This window comes from Centroberyx gerrardi, chromosome 17 (assembly GCF_048128805.1).
Source record: "Centroberyx gerrardi isolate f3 chromosome 17, fCenGer3.hap1.cur.20231027, whole genome shotgun sequence".
NCBI classification, from domain to species: Eukaryota; Metazoa; Chordata; class Actinopteri; order Beryciformes; family Berycidae; genus Centroberyx; species Centroberyx gerrardi.
Genome location: NC_136013.1, coordinates 1,060,719 through 1,077,613, shown reverse-complemented (window position 1 = coordinate 1,077,613; position 16,895 = coordinate 1,060,719). Strand labels below are relative to the sequence as shown.

The following is a 16,895-nucleotide window of genomic DNA, read 5'->3' as shown; positions in this document are numbered from 1 at the left end:
AGATGCAACTCAACTTCTTTTAACATATTTAACTTTTTTGTATCATTTAGTATTTATCACATTAAAACAGGTAAGTATCTGTACTTACGGACATATCAACTCCAAGGTTTCAACGAAAGAGAAAGAAAACTATCATGCACACTGCAGGCTGACGTGCTGGACTGGGAAAATGAAGGATACAAAAAACAAAACTTAACTGGTTAGGTAGTACCCAAAAACAACCAACAGAGGTCAGTGAAGCAACATCCAACCGGGGTCAGAACACTCCCCGCCTGGTATAATTACAATTATACCACTATTTTCCAGTCCTTTTATTAATTACTAGATAGAAGCAGAACTATCTTATGGATAGGCCTGAGATATTCCTTGACAGTCCCTTGTTTATTAGTCTTCACCATGACTTTGCGAACTCTGTTGTCACTGCTTGGTATAGCCTTTACAATGAGTCCAACTGGCCATTCATTGTGCTTCACCTGACTGTCCTTCAGCAAAACGACATCACCTTCTTGAAGGTTGAGTTTCTTGTCAGTCCACTTCCTCCTAGTCTGCAATGTTGTCAGATACTCTTGTCTCCATCTTTTCCAGAAAGAATCTGCTAGACTTTGGACCTGCCGCCACTGGCCTTTGCAGACGTAATCCATCTTAAAGTCTCCTGGCGGAGCTGGTGCAATGCTAGCTTTCTGTGCTAAGAGCATTGCAGGTGAGAGAATTTCAGGCATTTCTGCGTCGGTTGAGACAGGAACCAAGGGTCTGGCATTCATGATGGCCATGACCTCAGCCATTAAGGTAGTCAAAACTTCATGTGTGAGTCGTGTAGTGCCATTTTTCAGCAGGAGTGCATCAAGGATGCGCCAAGCAATGCCAATCATTCGCTCCCATGCTCCTCCCATATGGGATGACTGGGGTGCATTGAACGTCCATGTGCAGCCTTGGTCCTGTAAGTATCTCTTGATCTCTGTGTCTTCAGTGTTGATTTGGAGTTCCTTGCAAGCTCCAATGACATTTGTGCCTCTGTCAGACGAAGGTGCTTGGCAAGCCCTTGAATTGACAAGAAACATCTCAAAGAATTAATTAAACTAGAAGTCGTCATGGACTCAATCACTCAATAAGACAGCCCATCTTTTGCTTTTAGCAGTATTCCCTCTTGTGTAGTGAGATATGATGCTCCATGGCCTGAAAATATCAAGGCCTACGTGAGTGAATGGTGGATCCACAGCAACCCTATCTGCAGGTAGGTCTGACATTCTCTGATCCTCAAGCCTTCCTCTCAAGTTCCTGCATGTGACACATTTGTAGATCACACTGGAAATGAGTCTTTTGCCTCCAACGATCCAGAGCCCAGCGGTGCGTAAGGCACCTTCTTCAAAATGGCACCCTTGGTGAGCTACTTTATCATGATAGTGTCGGACTAACAGTGTGGCTACATGGTGACTGGCCGGGATAACCACAGGATGTTCTAAGAGATCGTCTGACTGGACACGACCACCAACTCTCATCAAACCCTCCTCGTTGATGAAGGGGTCCAGAGTTTTAAGAGGGCTTTGTCGTGACACTTTCCCATCCTGTGTCAGAGTCTTGAACTCCTCTTCTCCTTGTCTCCTGTTGTACAGCTCTGATGATAGACGTCCTGGTCTGTAAGAATTCTGTGGTGTGGGGTATTTTGCAGTTGTGCCAGCCTCTGCAGTTGTCTGTGTGTGAAGCTCTGGAGAATGACTTAGCAATGTGGCTAAGTGTTGCAATTCCTCTCACAAGGGACTTCCAGCTTGAGAAGCGCTGAAACCTATCTGACCCAAGTGGCTGCTCTGTGGCCTTGGTTATGAGTGTGGTCACCTGCGGCCAAATCTCATCATCCAAATCCGGTTCCACTAGCTTGAAAGACTCTGCCTCAATGAATTCCTGTACGTCAGCCTGTCTCAGGAATTCTGAGCCAGAGAACCAGCTGGTGTGTGGTAAGTGTGCTGCTGGGACACGTCTGGTACCGTGATCAGCTGGGTTTTGCTCTGAACCGACATGATGCCACTGGTCCGGTTTGGTAGATTTCCTTATGCATGCCACCCTGTTTGCAACATACACATAGAACCCGGTGTTGTGAATGTAGCCAAGCACTATACGACTATCAGTGACTGACTTGACTGCATGCAGCTCCATGTCAATCTCTCCTCTTATCAGTTCAGCCAGCTCAACAGCTAACACCCGGGCCACACCGCCTACCTCTACCTGTGTGTGACGGCTACCTCGCTGAACTGCTGTGGCTCGCACGCCTGTGGTGTCCACACAGACAGCGTTGCTGCTGCGGCACTGCTGCGGCGCTGCTGCGGCGCTGCTGCGGCGCTGCTGCGGCGCTGCTGCGGCGCTGCTGCGGCGCTGCTGAGGCTCTGCTGAGGCACTGCCTTCCAGCCCAATCTTTCTACATTGAGTTTGCCTTTGATAATGGCCATAGAATGTTTCATTTCATGTCATTATTTATATATATAAATGATATATATATGTCATTTTTGTTTACCCTCATTCAGAGAGAGAGAGAGAGAGAGAGAGAGAGAGAGAGAGAGAGCACACCAGAAAAAAACTGCCCTTCACCTGATGTTCTTTTAACTTATTAACTATTGTTGCTATGATTACCGTATTTCCACAGTTAAAAGCCGGTACTCAACTAATTTAGCCGTGCAAGTCACTGAATTTTCTACAACACGGTCCTGCAAATATTTCACAATAAAAGCCTTGTGTTAACAAATGAAGGAATTCTGTCCACAGAAACGCTAGAGGGCTTTTAATTTGAAACGGAAACAGGAAGTGTTGAGTTAAAAAGAATAATTATTTTTTTCATGTCTGTGACATATTCTACAGATATAGATATTGAAACTGTATTGAAAGGTGTAATGTTGCTGGTATGATGTCAATATCACTATCAACAGATCATTTTCACTGTCTATTTTTGCTGAGAACCATGCGCGTCACGTGAAAAAAATAGGCGACACGCCGAATCTCTAGATGAGCCGCAGCCGCACCGCGCCTGAGCCGCGCTGCTCACGCGGGCTGTGTGGCTGCTCTAACCTGTTAACATGGGCGCCGAAATGAAAAGCAACAGGTTCCACGACGCACACGCGCTGCTCAGGTAGGCTGTGTGGCCTGGGCGTAAGACTGCAACACACAGTTCTAGGCGTGGGATGGTATGAGCAGGGTATGGTATTTGATTTTCCCATTATAAATGGCACTGTCCTTTTGTGTCCACAACACGAACGTAAACTACCGTGGCTATTGCCATTGTAGATGCATCTGAAAAGATGCACAATTCCCTCCACTGAGTGTGTGACAATGAGATTGGTATGTAGGGCCTATGGATCTGCAATTGTTCAAGCTCTGTTAGAGAGTCAGACCACGCTTTCCATTGTGCCTCTTTGTCTGCTGGGAGAGGTAAATCCCATTCATGCTGCTGTGAAGAGAGCTCTCCTACTAGGGCCCTGCCCTGGATAGTAATGGGGGAAACAAATCCAAGGGGGTCGTAGAGAGACTATTGACTGTAGACAGTATTCCTCTTCGTGTGAATGGCTTGACATCATGTGACACTTTGAATGTTAAACTGTCATTCTGTAGATTTCAGCTCACTCCTAGGCTTCGCTGGAGAGGTAGAGGGTCAGCACCCAAGTCCAGATCCTTGAGTTCCTTGGCTCTGTCTTCTGGTGAGAATGCCTCCATAACTTGGGCACTGTTTGAGGCTATTTTGTGAAGCCTCAAGTTTGACTCTGCCAGCATCCTCTTTGTGCGTTTCAGGAGATCGACAGCTTCAGCTTCACTGGACACAGATGCAAGACGATAGTCAACATAAAAAATCCTCAGGACAAACTCCTTTGCCTCTGAGTCATGCTCTGCCTCACCAAGTCGTGCTGCTTGTTGTGGCTACAGCTGGAGAGGGGCTGTTTCCAAAAACATGCACAATCATTCTGTAATCAATGATGTCTTTGTCTGGGTCATTATCTTTGTGCCACAGGAACCTGAGAAAATTCCCTGATTTCCCTGACTTTGAAGCAGTAGAACATCCGCTTGATGTCAGCTGTAATGGCCACTTGTTCTTTTCGGAGCAGGACACCTAGCAGTGTGTTATTTAGGTCAGGTCCACTCAAGAGTATGTTGTTGAGGGAAATGCCTTTGTATTGGGCACTCGAATTGAAGACCACCCTGATCTTGCCAGGTTTCTGGGGGTGTTACACACCAAAAATAGGCAGGTACCAGCACTCTTCACCTTGTTGTGGTGGAGGAGCTGGTGCTGCTTGATGGTTGTCAAAGACTTTCTGCATAAAGTCAAAAAAATGCTCTCTCATGTCTGGCCTTTTCCGGAGAGTGTGCTGCAGGGAAGAGAGCCGGTGTGATGCCTGCTCCCTGTTGTTTGGAAGTGGCCTGCAAGTTAGGCGAAATGACAAGGGTGCCACCCAGTGGTTTTCCTCATCAGTGTACACTTCTTTGTCCATGACGTTAAGATGCTATCTTCTACAGAAAGGTTGAGTTTGTCATCATCAGGGATCCTTTGGAATACATTGGGCCTCATTCACGAAACTTTTCTTAAATTGTTCTTACTTTTGTTCTTAAGAAACATGCCTACATAAAACCAACGTGGGATTCATGAAGCATGCGCAGAGTCTCGATTTTTGCGTATTCCAGGTGTATCTGATGATGAATGCCACTTGTTCCTTAATTGGATGCGCGTGCCTGTTGACTGATTAGCATAGGTAGATGCCCTGGCAACTCCATAAAAGGCCTGCTGTCTGAAGGGTCGTGTGCAAATGGAAAAGCATTACTGGAGTGGTGGAGAATGGCAAACAGACCCAAGAAGAAAAATTCAAACTCTGAAATAGTGTTGTCGGGAGTGAGAGAAAAAAATATATATACTTTTTAAAAGTGTAAGCGGTGGAGTGACAGCAACTGAGAAAAAAAAACATGGCAAGAAATTACTGATGCTGTAAATGCTGCAACATCAGAAACACACCTTGAATTCAATGAAAAAGAAACAGTTTGACTTAGGCCTACAGTTAGAATTGAAAAAGCGTCAGCCACAGTCTAACTCCAAATAGATGCAGTTTATTAGCTCCAGGCGGACGGCAGGGCGCTGCAAAGGATTGTGGGAATAATATGGAGACTGTGCTGTCAGGTGTCCAGTCATCAGCGGAGTTGGACACTGGTTTGACTGTAGCTCTTGACAGGAGCTTTCTTCCTGCGGCGTCCAAACTCATCACAGCCTTCCAGCACAGTATGCTGCGCTCTGTGGCGGAGCGAGTGGCCGTATGATAATTATATGATCGCTGCTGAGGGGTCTGAAGGTTTATCAGTTGTGGCTTTAGCAATGTGGTCAATGCATAACCTCTATCACCTAGAGACAAACTAGTTAGTCTTGAGACTGGTTAATTTAACTTCCATTCAGTCCAATATGCGCCGTGCATCTCCAGCAGCACCTGGTCAAGACGCACAACACCCTGCTGTTCTGCAGCACCGAGTCACGGCTCCCTCCTGGACGGCTGGAAACCACATGTAGGAGGTTTAGGTTGGCGTCACAAATTAATTGAATGTTTATGGTGTGTTATTGTTTGCGATTTAAATAGGGAAATGCATTTGGACATGGTGCTTTGATGCGCACATCTATTGCTCCTGTAGTAAGATAAGATAGAACTTTATTGATCAAGAAATAATATAATAATATAATATATGTATGATAATATATGTACGATACTAATTAATCACTTTAATCACTCATGTTTCCAATTGAATAGAATTGCCTATGAATTTGTTCATATTGGCCTGTAGCTTTGTTAATATGGTTATTATCACTAGGCTGACAAATGGCCTGAAACACATTTTGTTGTTGATAATGAGGTCTGGGACTGCTTCTCTGTATAGCATGTTAGGACCGGAAGATACTGCTCTGGAGGAGCACTGAATCGCTCCTTAACATAGATACTGTTAGTGCATGGAGTGAGAAATGAGGCATGACCATTAAGAAGCACACTAGTCTTGTAGACATTGACATCATCTGGCTTGTGGGCTTCATCGAGGCAAATCTCACCCATAATGACCCAACCTAAATCTAGTCGCTGTGCGTATGGTGTGTTATAAGGCCCACTGTACTGCTCACGTACCTTGTGCACACTCAGTATGCCCCTTCCTAGCAAGAGAAGGATAGGAGCGCTGGGGTCTAGTTTTGGTATCTTGTCTGCCACTGCTGCGAGATGAGGAAAGTTCTGCGTGATATCAGCTGTGGGGATTTCAGATGTCACCCGGCATCATATTGCGTTCTATGATAGTGGGAAGTGCTACCTTTGTTTTCCGTCAAGTGATTCAACTGTGAAGTTACTTGCCTTCCTTCCCCCCGTCTTCTTTACACCTGAGCATGTCCTCAGGGTGTAGGGGTTGAGTGGCCGCTGACGCTAAAAAGATCAAAGAATTCTGACTTTGCCAGTGACCGATTGCTTTGGTCATCTAGCACTGCATAAACTCTCTCTGCCTTATCAGGATGGTTAGAGGGGTAGACACTCACCAGGCATATTTGGGAGCATGATCTAGGCCTGGGAGCAGCACCGCATATCCCTGTGCACCTAGATGTGATCTCAGGTCTTGCATCACTGTCTAGCTCCCCGCCTTGCTCTTGTTCCGTTGTGGACAATTCAGCTGACCAAGGAGCAGGTCCTGGGTGTAACGCGGAGATGTGCTTTTCGCTGTCACATTCCTTGCATTTCACAGTGATCTTGCAGTCCATTGCAATGTGTTTGGTGGATGCACAGCATCAGAAGCAAATTGATCTTTCTTTCAGGTAGGCTTTCCTTTCATCTAGGTGCTTGCTTCTAAATCCACAACACTTTGCCAAAGGATGTGACTTATTGTGAATAGGGCATTGCTTGTCCAGTTCCTCTGCTTTCTGTCCAGGTGTACAAGGCTGAGGTTGGAGTTGTGGTTGACACCTCCATTTTTCTTACTGAGACGGATGTCTTCTGATCATACTTGACTATTTTTTCTGATTTTGCATGGCTCCAGCTGCTACCTGAGGAGAATGCAAAGCTTGGATCATTTCTGGTCTTTGCCTAGTTGCAAATGAATCTCACAAAAAAGCTGAATGGTGGAAAGGAGACGTGATAGTCGTCCTTGTACTTGGAGCCTAGTGTCATCCATCTTTCCTGTAGACCGTATGGGAGCTTTTCAATAATGGGTTTAACTCCCCGTGCAGTGTCAAGATACACCAAGCCTGGTAAGAGTCCACCAGACTTTGCTGAATCCGCCTCTAGGAGTAAATCTCCTAACTCTCTCAGTTGAAGAGTGTCTTTTTTGTAGATGCGGGGGAAGTCCTCAAGCCTTTTTATCAAAGCATGCTCAATCACCTCAGGGCATCCGTATCAGTCTTCTAGGCGTTGCCATTATCATGTTGACACCTGCTGTTGGATTGTGGGTGTGGACTGACCTGATTCTCTTTGCTCGTGTGGATGACTCTGGACCAAGCCATTTGGTGAGCAGGTCAAGTTCCTCTCTTGCTGTTAGGTCGAGATCCTGTGTGATGCCTTGGAATGATGTCTTCCACGCCCAGTAGTTTTCTGGATGGTCGTCGAATTTCAGCAGCCCAGAACTCACTAACTCTCTTCTGACCAGGTGCTTCGGCATTTGCAGTGGCATAGACACGTAGTCACCTACGAAGGACGTACGAGACGAGGGGTGGTATCGTGCATATGAAATTCATTTCTCAGGTGATATGCTCTTTTATCCTTAACATGCTGCTCCATCCTGGCATTTGTTGAATAAGCATGAAGAGGAGGTTGGCTTGTCCTTGGTTGGGTTTGTCCTGGATCTTTGAAGATTTGCTGCTGCGTCTGACAATCTGGAAATTGCTGTGGAGTGTATTGCGACACAGAGTGGTTCTGTACATACTCAGTTGTCCGTTGAGCTCGATCTTCATGGGTCAGCGGTGTCTGTGCTAACTCATCAAGTGATCCATCTTCCAATACAGCTGCATCTTCGTAGACCGCTGCTTCATCATGGCTGCTTCCTTCTCTCCATAGTTGCTGCCGAACTGGCTGATGTTCTGCTTGATTTCGCTGAGGACTTAATGCTGGAGACTTGTGATTTGGTCTCAAGAGTTTTCTGCCTTGTCCTTCATCTTTTTTATGTTCCATCTTGTCTGCTGCTGGACCTGCTGGGTGTACAACATAATAGTAAAAGAAGGAAAAAGATTCGGCAAACTCACACAAACAAAATATTTTGCCTTATTTCCCATGCTTTACAAATGAAGCGAGCAATATGGGAACTGCCCTTTCTAAAACATATTTCAAGTTTTTCATAATCATCTAGCCAGAAGAAATTCATACGTACGGAAGTCATTTGTAATACAACATAAGCCAGACAATAGAACATAAAATGAATCTCGTTCTCAGTTTCTTCCAAATCACAAAGTAGACTTCTTTCATCTTCAGGAGTTTTACTAAACTTTCAATGGCTAGTGGTAATGTACCAGACCTTAACTGTGCACAAAGAGATCTGGGACATCTAGGTAAGTTTAACATAGCATAGGGTTCTGAAATATGAGTGTTCTTGATTTGACAGTATGTCCTTAATTTAGGTTTATACCAGATATCAATGGACCCCTTTTCTTTATACATAAGGAATAACTTAGCTTTAATTTCCTGCAAGTTACACCTTAATCTGTTATGAAAAATAAAACATAAATCTGTCATATAAAATAAAGACTTTACTTAATTGGCGCAAGGATAATTATTGGAGATTTCCCACATAAATATTTTTCTAGTGAGCCTATGTTTCTGTAAATTTGTACTGTACTACTATACTATACTATGGTATATTACTATATGACTATACTATGGTATAATGATATACTACTATACTATGGTATACTAATATACTACTATACTACTATACTAGTATACTAATATACTACTATACTATGGTATGCTACTATACTAGTATACTATGGTATACTACTACACTACTATACTACTATACTATGGTATACTACTATACTAGTATACTATGGTATACTACTACACTGGACAGAGTGCAGCATGGTAGTGCTAATGCCAGCCTGTCAGAGGGAATGATGATTAGATTTACAACAATATAATTTAGAACCATATAACTTTTTCATCTCTAAAATGAACTGTCTGACCGTACTGAGGTGGGTTTGTGGTTTTAGGTTGTAAATTAGTCTGTAATCAACAATGTAAAGCTTTTTGTGTGGTATCCTTTTATCTCTGTTTTCATCATTTTGCCACATAAAAAGGTTAACAATTAACTACACCTGTATTGTCCTGAAAGGCAGATTTGATTTGCAGACACTGTGTAAAATAAAACAAATTACAAATCATCACATCATGTACCATTCACACATCAATAAAATGCCAAGTTGATAAGCTCACGTTTATCAGACCAGGCTGTGATTCAAAATGTCTGAACTGTTTCAGTATAATCCAGTTAAACAAGGTCACAAAAGTAAATTGTTAAAGTGACTTTACAGGGAAAGTGAAAAATAGCATTATTTTTAGAACATGATGCATTTTGCAAAGGGAACAGTGGATTTTGAAGCAGTTTCCTGGGCCACAGGGTCAAACCTGCTGAACTTACTAATGAGAAATGAACCTGATGTTCCAGAGTGTGTTGGCTCAGATTTACCAAGTTTGAGGTTGGTTCAGAAATTAAATTGTGTGTTACCATGTACGCAACTTAAAGGCCTGTGATTGGATGGTGCAGTGTGTCAGGAGAGTGTCAGAGGTGTATATAGAGACAGAGACAGATACTAAGACAGATGCTAAGATATCTCTCCTTAGCTTCTCTCTCTCTCTCTCTCTCTCAGTCCTGAACCCTCTGTCTCTGGGTTAGGGTTAGGATGTCTTTGTGTTTAAGGTTTGGGTGTCTTTGTGTTTAGGGTTTGGGTGTCTTTGTGTTTAGGGTTAGGGTGTCTGTGTTTCGGGTTAGGGTGTCTGTGTTTAGGGTTCAGGTGTCTTTGTGTTTAGGGTTCAGGTGTCTTTGTGTTTAGGGTTTGGGTGTCTTTGTGTTTAGGGTTAGGGTGTTTTTGTGTTTAGGGTTCAGGTGTCTTTGTGTTTATGATGACGACTTTTGAAGAGCAACAGTGTTTCCCAGGCTCAAATGTGTCTTGTGTCCGGACACAGTTCAGTGTGGGAACCCAGGTCGCCCTGTATGTGGTGTTTGTTTCCGGCATGCTGGTTACTGTTGTGGGGAACTCTGTTGTCATTGTGTCTATCGCTCATTTCAAGCAGCTGCAGAATCCCACCAACGTGTTGATTTTGTCTCTGGCGGCGGCCGACCTGCTGCTGGGCGTCACTGTGATGCCGTTCAGCGCGCTGCGGGCAGTTCGAGGCTGCTGGCTCTACGGGGACGCTTTCTGCCTGCTGCACTCCAGCTTCGACATGTTCCTCACCTCCGTCTCCATCTTCCACCTCATCTGCATCGCTGTGGACCGACACGAAGCGGTATGCAACCCTCTGCATTACTCCAGGAACATCACCATGTCGGTGGCCTGGCTCATGGTATTTGCCAGCTGGGCGTTGGCTGCTCTCTACTCTTACGGACTGCTGTACTCAAAGGCCAATGTCGCCGGTTTAGAAGAATACCTGGCGTCAATCTACTGCCTGGGCAGCTGCAACCTGCTCTTCAACACCCTGTGGGGAACTCTGGACACTCTTATTGCCTTTTTCTTTCCTTGCACTGTAATGGTTGGCCTGTACACTAAAATATTTTTTGTGGCTAAAGAGCATGTAAGAAAGATTGAAGACATCAGCCATTGTATAAGTTCAAATGACAGAGGAAGAGGCGGACTGATTAAACGCTCTGAGCAGAAGGCAGCGAAGACTCTAGGTATTGTGGTCGGTGCTTTCATCTTTTGTTGGATGCCTTTTTTTCTGAATTCTATAATTGATGCCTACACCGGCTTCAGCACGCCTGCTGCCCTGTTTGAAGTATTTGTTTGGTTGGGTTACTTCAACTCAACCTTGAACCCAATTATTTATGCCTTGTTTTATCCTTGGTTCAGGAAATGTTTCCGTCTTATTGTCACTCTGAAAATATTCAACTGCCATTCTTCAACCATAAATTTATCTGTTAATTGACACAGTTATGCCAGGAGATCATACTGATTCCTATTTTCAAATGTGTTATTTTTAAAACGAGGTTCTATGTACTTGTATGAAGGATAGGTCTTTGTTGTTTTTCTCTAGTGTTTATCAACAATCTTTTCAAAAACATTTGTGTTTTGTCTAGCTGCAGATGAACTCAATGTTAGAGCTCATTTTCTGGAACATCATGCCTCATCTCAGTGCGTCTGCCCTTGATTACTTTTGTCTCTTTACTGATTGCTCTTTTCAAGCTACAGTATATTCTATGGTGAATTTTTTAATCGATGTACACATGACTCAGATGGCTGAAGTTATTTCAATGAAAAATAAGACGTCGCTTGAACGCCCTACATTAGCATAAATATATGTTTTTCTTATGTTAAGAAAACTTACATGGATTTTACAAACATTTTAGGGTGAAATGCAATAATAATATAATATCCCTTACATAAATTACAATTGTGATAGAATACATCAACAAATCAAAATCTTTTTACATGTTATGTGTGGGTGTTTTGATGTAAAATGAACATCATTGTTATGGCTTTTGTCATAAACTACAGCTGAAGCTTTTTTCTCAATAATAGAAGGATGGACCAACTTTAGTACAATGAAGGCCACACTGCATCAGAAAACACTGCATCAAATACTCAGTACAAGCAAATAGGTTGATGTAATGCTCTACAGTGACAGACAGTGAGACAGTTTCATCTTGTTCACACACTGTTACAAATAACAAACTTATGAATATTAACATTATTTAATTTTGCATAGACAAAGTACAGGCAATCACCATAAAACAAAGGCAATAGTGATAATGTCATCTTTAGCATCATCATTCTATTTTTTTTTTTTCAGTTTATCTGCATCAAAGCAATATTTACAATTACACTCTTCAGGAGTTCCATTAAGCTCAAGAGATATTTTGTCTTTCTGTTCTGCTGTTTGTCTTCCTCTGTCTTCAGTTGCAGCACAGAAAATAAGTACAGCATGCAACGGCAAATATATTCAAGCCTTAAAAATATTCCATCTATCACCAATGGAAAATGAATGCACTTATCTTGAAAAGCACAATACATAAGACTTTATTTATTTCTGTGTCCTTAAGCAAACACATTTTTAAATGACATCTACATAACTGTCTCAAGATAAGCAAATATAGATAAAGTAGTTGGGCGTCTCATGATAAGTGATACCATAATCTACAACTGCTGGTTTGGATGGTCGTGGTTCATGATGTTTTACTGTCATAAACAAATTGGTAAAATTGGAATCTATCATTCTATCCAGTTATCCTGTTGTACAGATATGACAAATGTGTCTGTAATCTTAACATTAGTAAGATTTCAAAACATTTTAAAAACCACATCACTAATAAACCAAACCCCTTAATTTTATCCCTGAAATGTCCTTAATTTCTCATTACATAAACATTAATTATCCATTAAAAATAACATAGCTTTAAAAAAGTAAGATTAGTATCATGGGTTTTTAATGGATTTATTCATGGGTTGATTCATGGAGACACTAGAAATTAAGGGATTCTTCACGTCTTTTGTGCAGGTTTACAGGTTATTAATGAGTTATTTAGAGAAAGTTCCTGTCTCCCTTAATATATCATTAAGTTAGAAAGTAAGCATTCAAATATTAAGGGGGGGTTTAAGGAGGTTTTGATGGGGTCTCCTCCATTAATAATTCCCTTAACTCATTTTAAGGGGATTTTGCATGAATTATGGGGTGAATTAATGTAAATGAAGGGGTTATTTTAAGGGATTACCGGTTCAGACATGGAGTTGTTATGAACCACCCTCTGAATACCTCAGAATTCAACATTTGTCAAAGCACTTATACATTGGTGTATCACTTCATCATATCTACTGTACGTCTCCAGATTACACCAGGAATTCCCTATGGCATGATGGGCTTTGCTGATCAACTCAGTTCAGAGGACTGGGTTCCCCGGCAAAAGCATCGGGTGATAATGCTGAATTCAGCAGACTAGAAGCTCGACTCAAGTCAGTCCATGTCATGGCAGCCGCCTGGCACCTCTCCGGCTCTCTCTCTCTGTCGGTGTGTGGTGGGTGTATAGGTTGGACCTGCATTCCGCACGTGGGGAGGTGTGTCCGTCAATCAAACTGATTACTTATTCCCTGCTGTGCCTGCAGTCTTTGTCAGATCGTAGTTTCTAGTGTGCTGCCTGCCAGCTACTAGACTGTTGGTTAGTGACCCGTCTTATGAACGTTTATACGTTTTAAGCCAAGTTAACTCTAGAATTTCTAGTCATAGTTTAGATTGTGTTGTGTGCCTGCTGTTCGATTCTGATTCCTCGTCTCCTTGTCACAGACTGCCTCCACTGCCACTCTGCCTGGTCCACGCCAGTCACAGGACCTACAGCCTGACCCAAGCCTGGGGACACCGCTGCGCACTCAGCCTCAGCTGCCACTCCGCCTGGTCCACGCCAAGCCACAGCTCCTACAGTCCAAGCCGGGAGACACCGCTGCTCACTCCGCCTCAGCTGCCACTCCGCCCGGTCCATGCCGAGCCGCCGCTCCTACAGTCCAAGCCGGGGGACGCCGCTGCTCACCCTGCCTCAGCTGCCACTCTACTTGGCCCATGCCAGCCACAGCTCCAGTGCCCGACCTAACCTGACTCTTGCCCCGAACAGTCTGTCTAAATACACTGCTTGAAAACTAAGCTCCTGTCTGTGTGTCTGTCTTTGGGTTCCCCTGAAATCGTGTCAGTACGATCTGACCAGAATGAACCCAGCAGATGCCGATTCGATCCGCCAAGCCATCTCAAACCAGGGAGCGTTAATTGGGCAACATGATCAAGCGCTACGAGATGTCGTTGAAGGTTTACGTGATTTATCTGCTAATGTCGCCAGTCTGCGGAGCGAGCTACACACATCTGTCGTTCAGGGTCAGTCCCCCGATGATTTAGCTGCACCAGTTTCCAATGCTGACTTACCTCCTGCTCAGACGTTTCCTCATCGTGAGCCCCATGTTCCCCAGCCGGAGCGATATGATGGAGACCTGGGCTCCTGTGGTTCCTTCCTCCTGCAGTGTTCCTTGGTGTTCGATCAACAACCTCTGTCCTATCCTTCTGACCGTGGCCGTATCGCTTTCTTCTTGGGATGACTGAAGGGAAAGGCGTTGGAGTGGGCGCGTCCGGTGTGGGAAGAACAGTCACCCATATGCTTCTCTTATGGAGCTTTCACTCGGGAGATGAGGAAGGTTTTTGATAATCTGGTTAAGGGCAGGGAGGCTTCGAAACGACTGCTGTCACTCCGTCAGGGTTCCCGAAGTGTAGCGGAGTTTGCTATTGAGTTTAGAACTCTCGCTGCGGAGAGCGGCTGGAATGAGGCGTCACTCCAGGAAGTTTTCCAGTATGGCCTAGGTGAATCAATAAAGGATGAGCTAGTTTCACGGGAGGAGCCTGACAGTCTTGACGCGCTGATTTCTCTTGCTGTTCGCATTGACAACCGTCTCTGAGAACGCCGGAGGGAGAGGAGCGGCCGTATCCCGTTTTCTTCTCGCCGTTCGCCACCTCGTGCTTCCGTTTTCACCCGAGGCCCGTCGACCCTCGAAAACGTCCGAGAGCTGCCAAGGAGAGAGCCGACTGCCCAGCCGGAGCCGATGCAACTCGGGAGAGCCCGTGTCTCTCCGGAGGAGAGACAACGCCAGTTGTGCAATAACTGCTGCTTCTATTGTGGTAAACCAGGCCACTTCATTGACTCCTGCTCCCTGAGGCCGCTAAAAGATCAGGCCCCTCAGTAACTGGGAGGAGATTGATAAAATCAGAGATTGATCAAACTACGTGTCATTCCTCCCGTCAAAGAACCCTGCTTCAAGCCTCCTTGGTGTGGAAAGGTAAATCCAACTCTTTTCCTGCTCTTGTTGACTCTGGAGCTGATGAAATTTTTATTGATTTCTCTGTAGCTGAGCAGCTTAACATTCCCTTAACTGAATTAAAGGTTCCACTTGAAGCCAACGCCCTTAACGGGCAATTGTTAGCTCGTGTCTCTAAGAAGACTGTGCCTGTGACCCTCCACCTGTCTGGTAATCATCAGGAGGAGATCAGTTTCTTCGTCATCAGCTCCCCTAATGTCCCCCTGGTTCTTGGTCATCCCTGGCTTGTGATTCACAACCCCAACATTGACTTCAGGTACTATCTGCAGTTGGAGTTCCGTTTGTCATACACACTGTCTTAAATCTGCCTTGGTCCCTGCCTCTCCCTGTCAGTCCTCTCCAGGTGCTGTGCCTGACCTATCTGCTGTACCTCCAGAGGATCACAACCTCAGAGAGGTCTTCAGCAAGCAGCGTGCCCTCTCACTCCCTCCTCACCGGCCTTACGACTGCACCATCGAGCTGCGGCCTGGAGCCCCACTGCCTGGAAGCCGCCTCTACAACCTCTCCCATCCTGAACGTGAGGCTATGGAGGCCTACATCCAGGAGTCGCTGGCTGCTGGTATAATGCATCCCTCTTCGTCACCTCTGGGGGCAGGCTTCTTCTTTGTGGATAAGAAGGACCATTCCTTGAGGCCTTGTATTGATTTCCGTGGATTAAATGACATAACCATAAAGAACCGTTATCCCCTTCCACTAATCAATTCAGCTTTCGAACCTCTCCATGGAGCCACCATCTTCACCAAGCTGGATTTACGCAACGCCTACCACCTCGTGCGCATCCGGGAAGGGGATGAATGGAAGACTGCGTTCAACACCCCCCTTGACCACTTTGAGTACCAGGTCATGCCTTTTGGGCTCACTAACGCCCCTGCAGTGTTCCAAGCCATGGTCAACGACATCTTGAGGGACATGCTCAACCGTTTCGTCTTTGTATACCTTGACGACATCCTCATCTTTTCCAGGTCTCTTCCTGATCATGTGCAGCATGTCCGTCAAGTCCTGCAGAGGCTCCTGGAGAATAAGCTGTTCGTCAAGGCAGAGAAGTGCGAGTTCCATGTTCCGACCACCACCTTTCTGGGCTTCATCATCTCTGAGGGACAGGTGCTCATGGACCCGGCCAAGGTGAGAGCTGTATCCGAGTGGCCACAGCCAACCAGCCGTAAACAGCTACAGCGTTTTTTGGGATTTGCTAATTTCTACAGGCGCTTCATCAAGAATTACAGTTGCGTTGCTGCCCCTCTGACGGCCCTCACCTCCACCTCTGTTGAGTTTCATTGGACCCCTGAGGCGGGTGCAGCCTTCCAGGACCTGAAGACACGCTTTACTTCAGCCCCCATCCTGATCCAGCCAGACCCTTCCCGGCAGTTCATTGTGGAGGTAGACACTTCCGACATTGGGGTTGGGGCTGCCCTGTCTCAGCGTTCAGCCACAGACCAGAGGCTTCACCCTTATGCCTTTCTCTCCCACCAGCTTTCTCCGGCGGAGAGAAACTATGACATGGGGAACCGTGAGCTGCTGGCGGTTAAGTTGGCGTTGGAGGAATGGAGACACTGGCTGGAGGGCGCTGAGCACCCGTTCGTGGTTTGGACTGATCACAAAAACCTGTCCTACATCCAAGCTGCCAAGCGTCTGAACTCTCGCCAGGCCAGGTGGGCGCTGTTCTTTGGACGCTTTCATTTCACCTTGACTTACCGTCCCGGGTCCAAGAACATCAAGCCCAACGCCTTGTCTCGCCAGCATGCTGCTGATGAGAGTAAGGCGCCTGTGGAGACCATCCTGCCCACCTTCTGTGTCGTCGCCTCGGTTACCTGGGAGATTGAGTCTGCCATCCGGGAGGCCTAGCGCACCCAGCCTGATCCCGGAACCGGTCCTCCGG

At 45.3% G+C, this 16,895-nt stretch overlaps 1 protein-coding gene across 1 annotated transcript; it reads left to right on the top strand.

The window, feature by feature from the left end:
* Window positions 1-3,071: 3,071 nt before the first annotated feature.
* On the top strand, window positions 3,072-13,760 carry LOC139931565 (trace amine-associated receptor 13c-like). Its single transcript, XM_071925141.1, has 4 exons — window positions 3,072-3,112; window positions 7,309-7,480; window positions 10,149-11,096; window positions 13,455-13,760. The coding sequence occupies exons 1-4, from the start codon at window positions 3,072-3,074 to the stop codon at window positions 13,758-13,760; spliced, it is 1,467 nt and encodes a 488-aa protein (XP_071781242.1).
* The last annotated feature ends 3,135 nt before the right edge of the window (window positions 13,761-16,895 follow it).

What these genes read in the sequence shown, in the direction of transcription:
- LOC139931565 (XM_071925141.1), top strand. Translation starts at nt 3,072, where the DNA reads ATGAAAAGCAACAGGTTCCACGACGCACACGCGCTGCTCAG. An exon ending in GACGCACACGCGCTGCTCAG is followed by an intron (nt 3,113 to 7,308) that starts GTAGGCTGTGTG and finishes TCTTTTTTGTAG; the next exon opens with ATGCGGGGGAAGTCCTCAAG. An exon ending in CTTCAACCATAAATTTATCT is followed by an intron (nt 11,097 to 13,454) that starts GTTAATTGACAC and finishes TCCTTGTCACAG; the next exon opens with ACTGCCTCCACTGCCACTCT.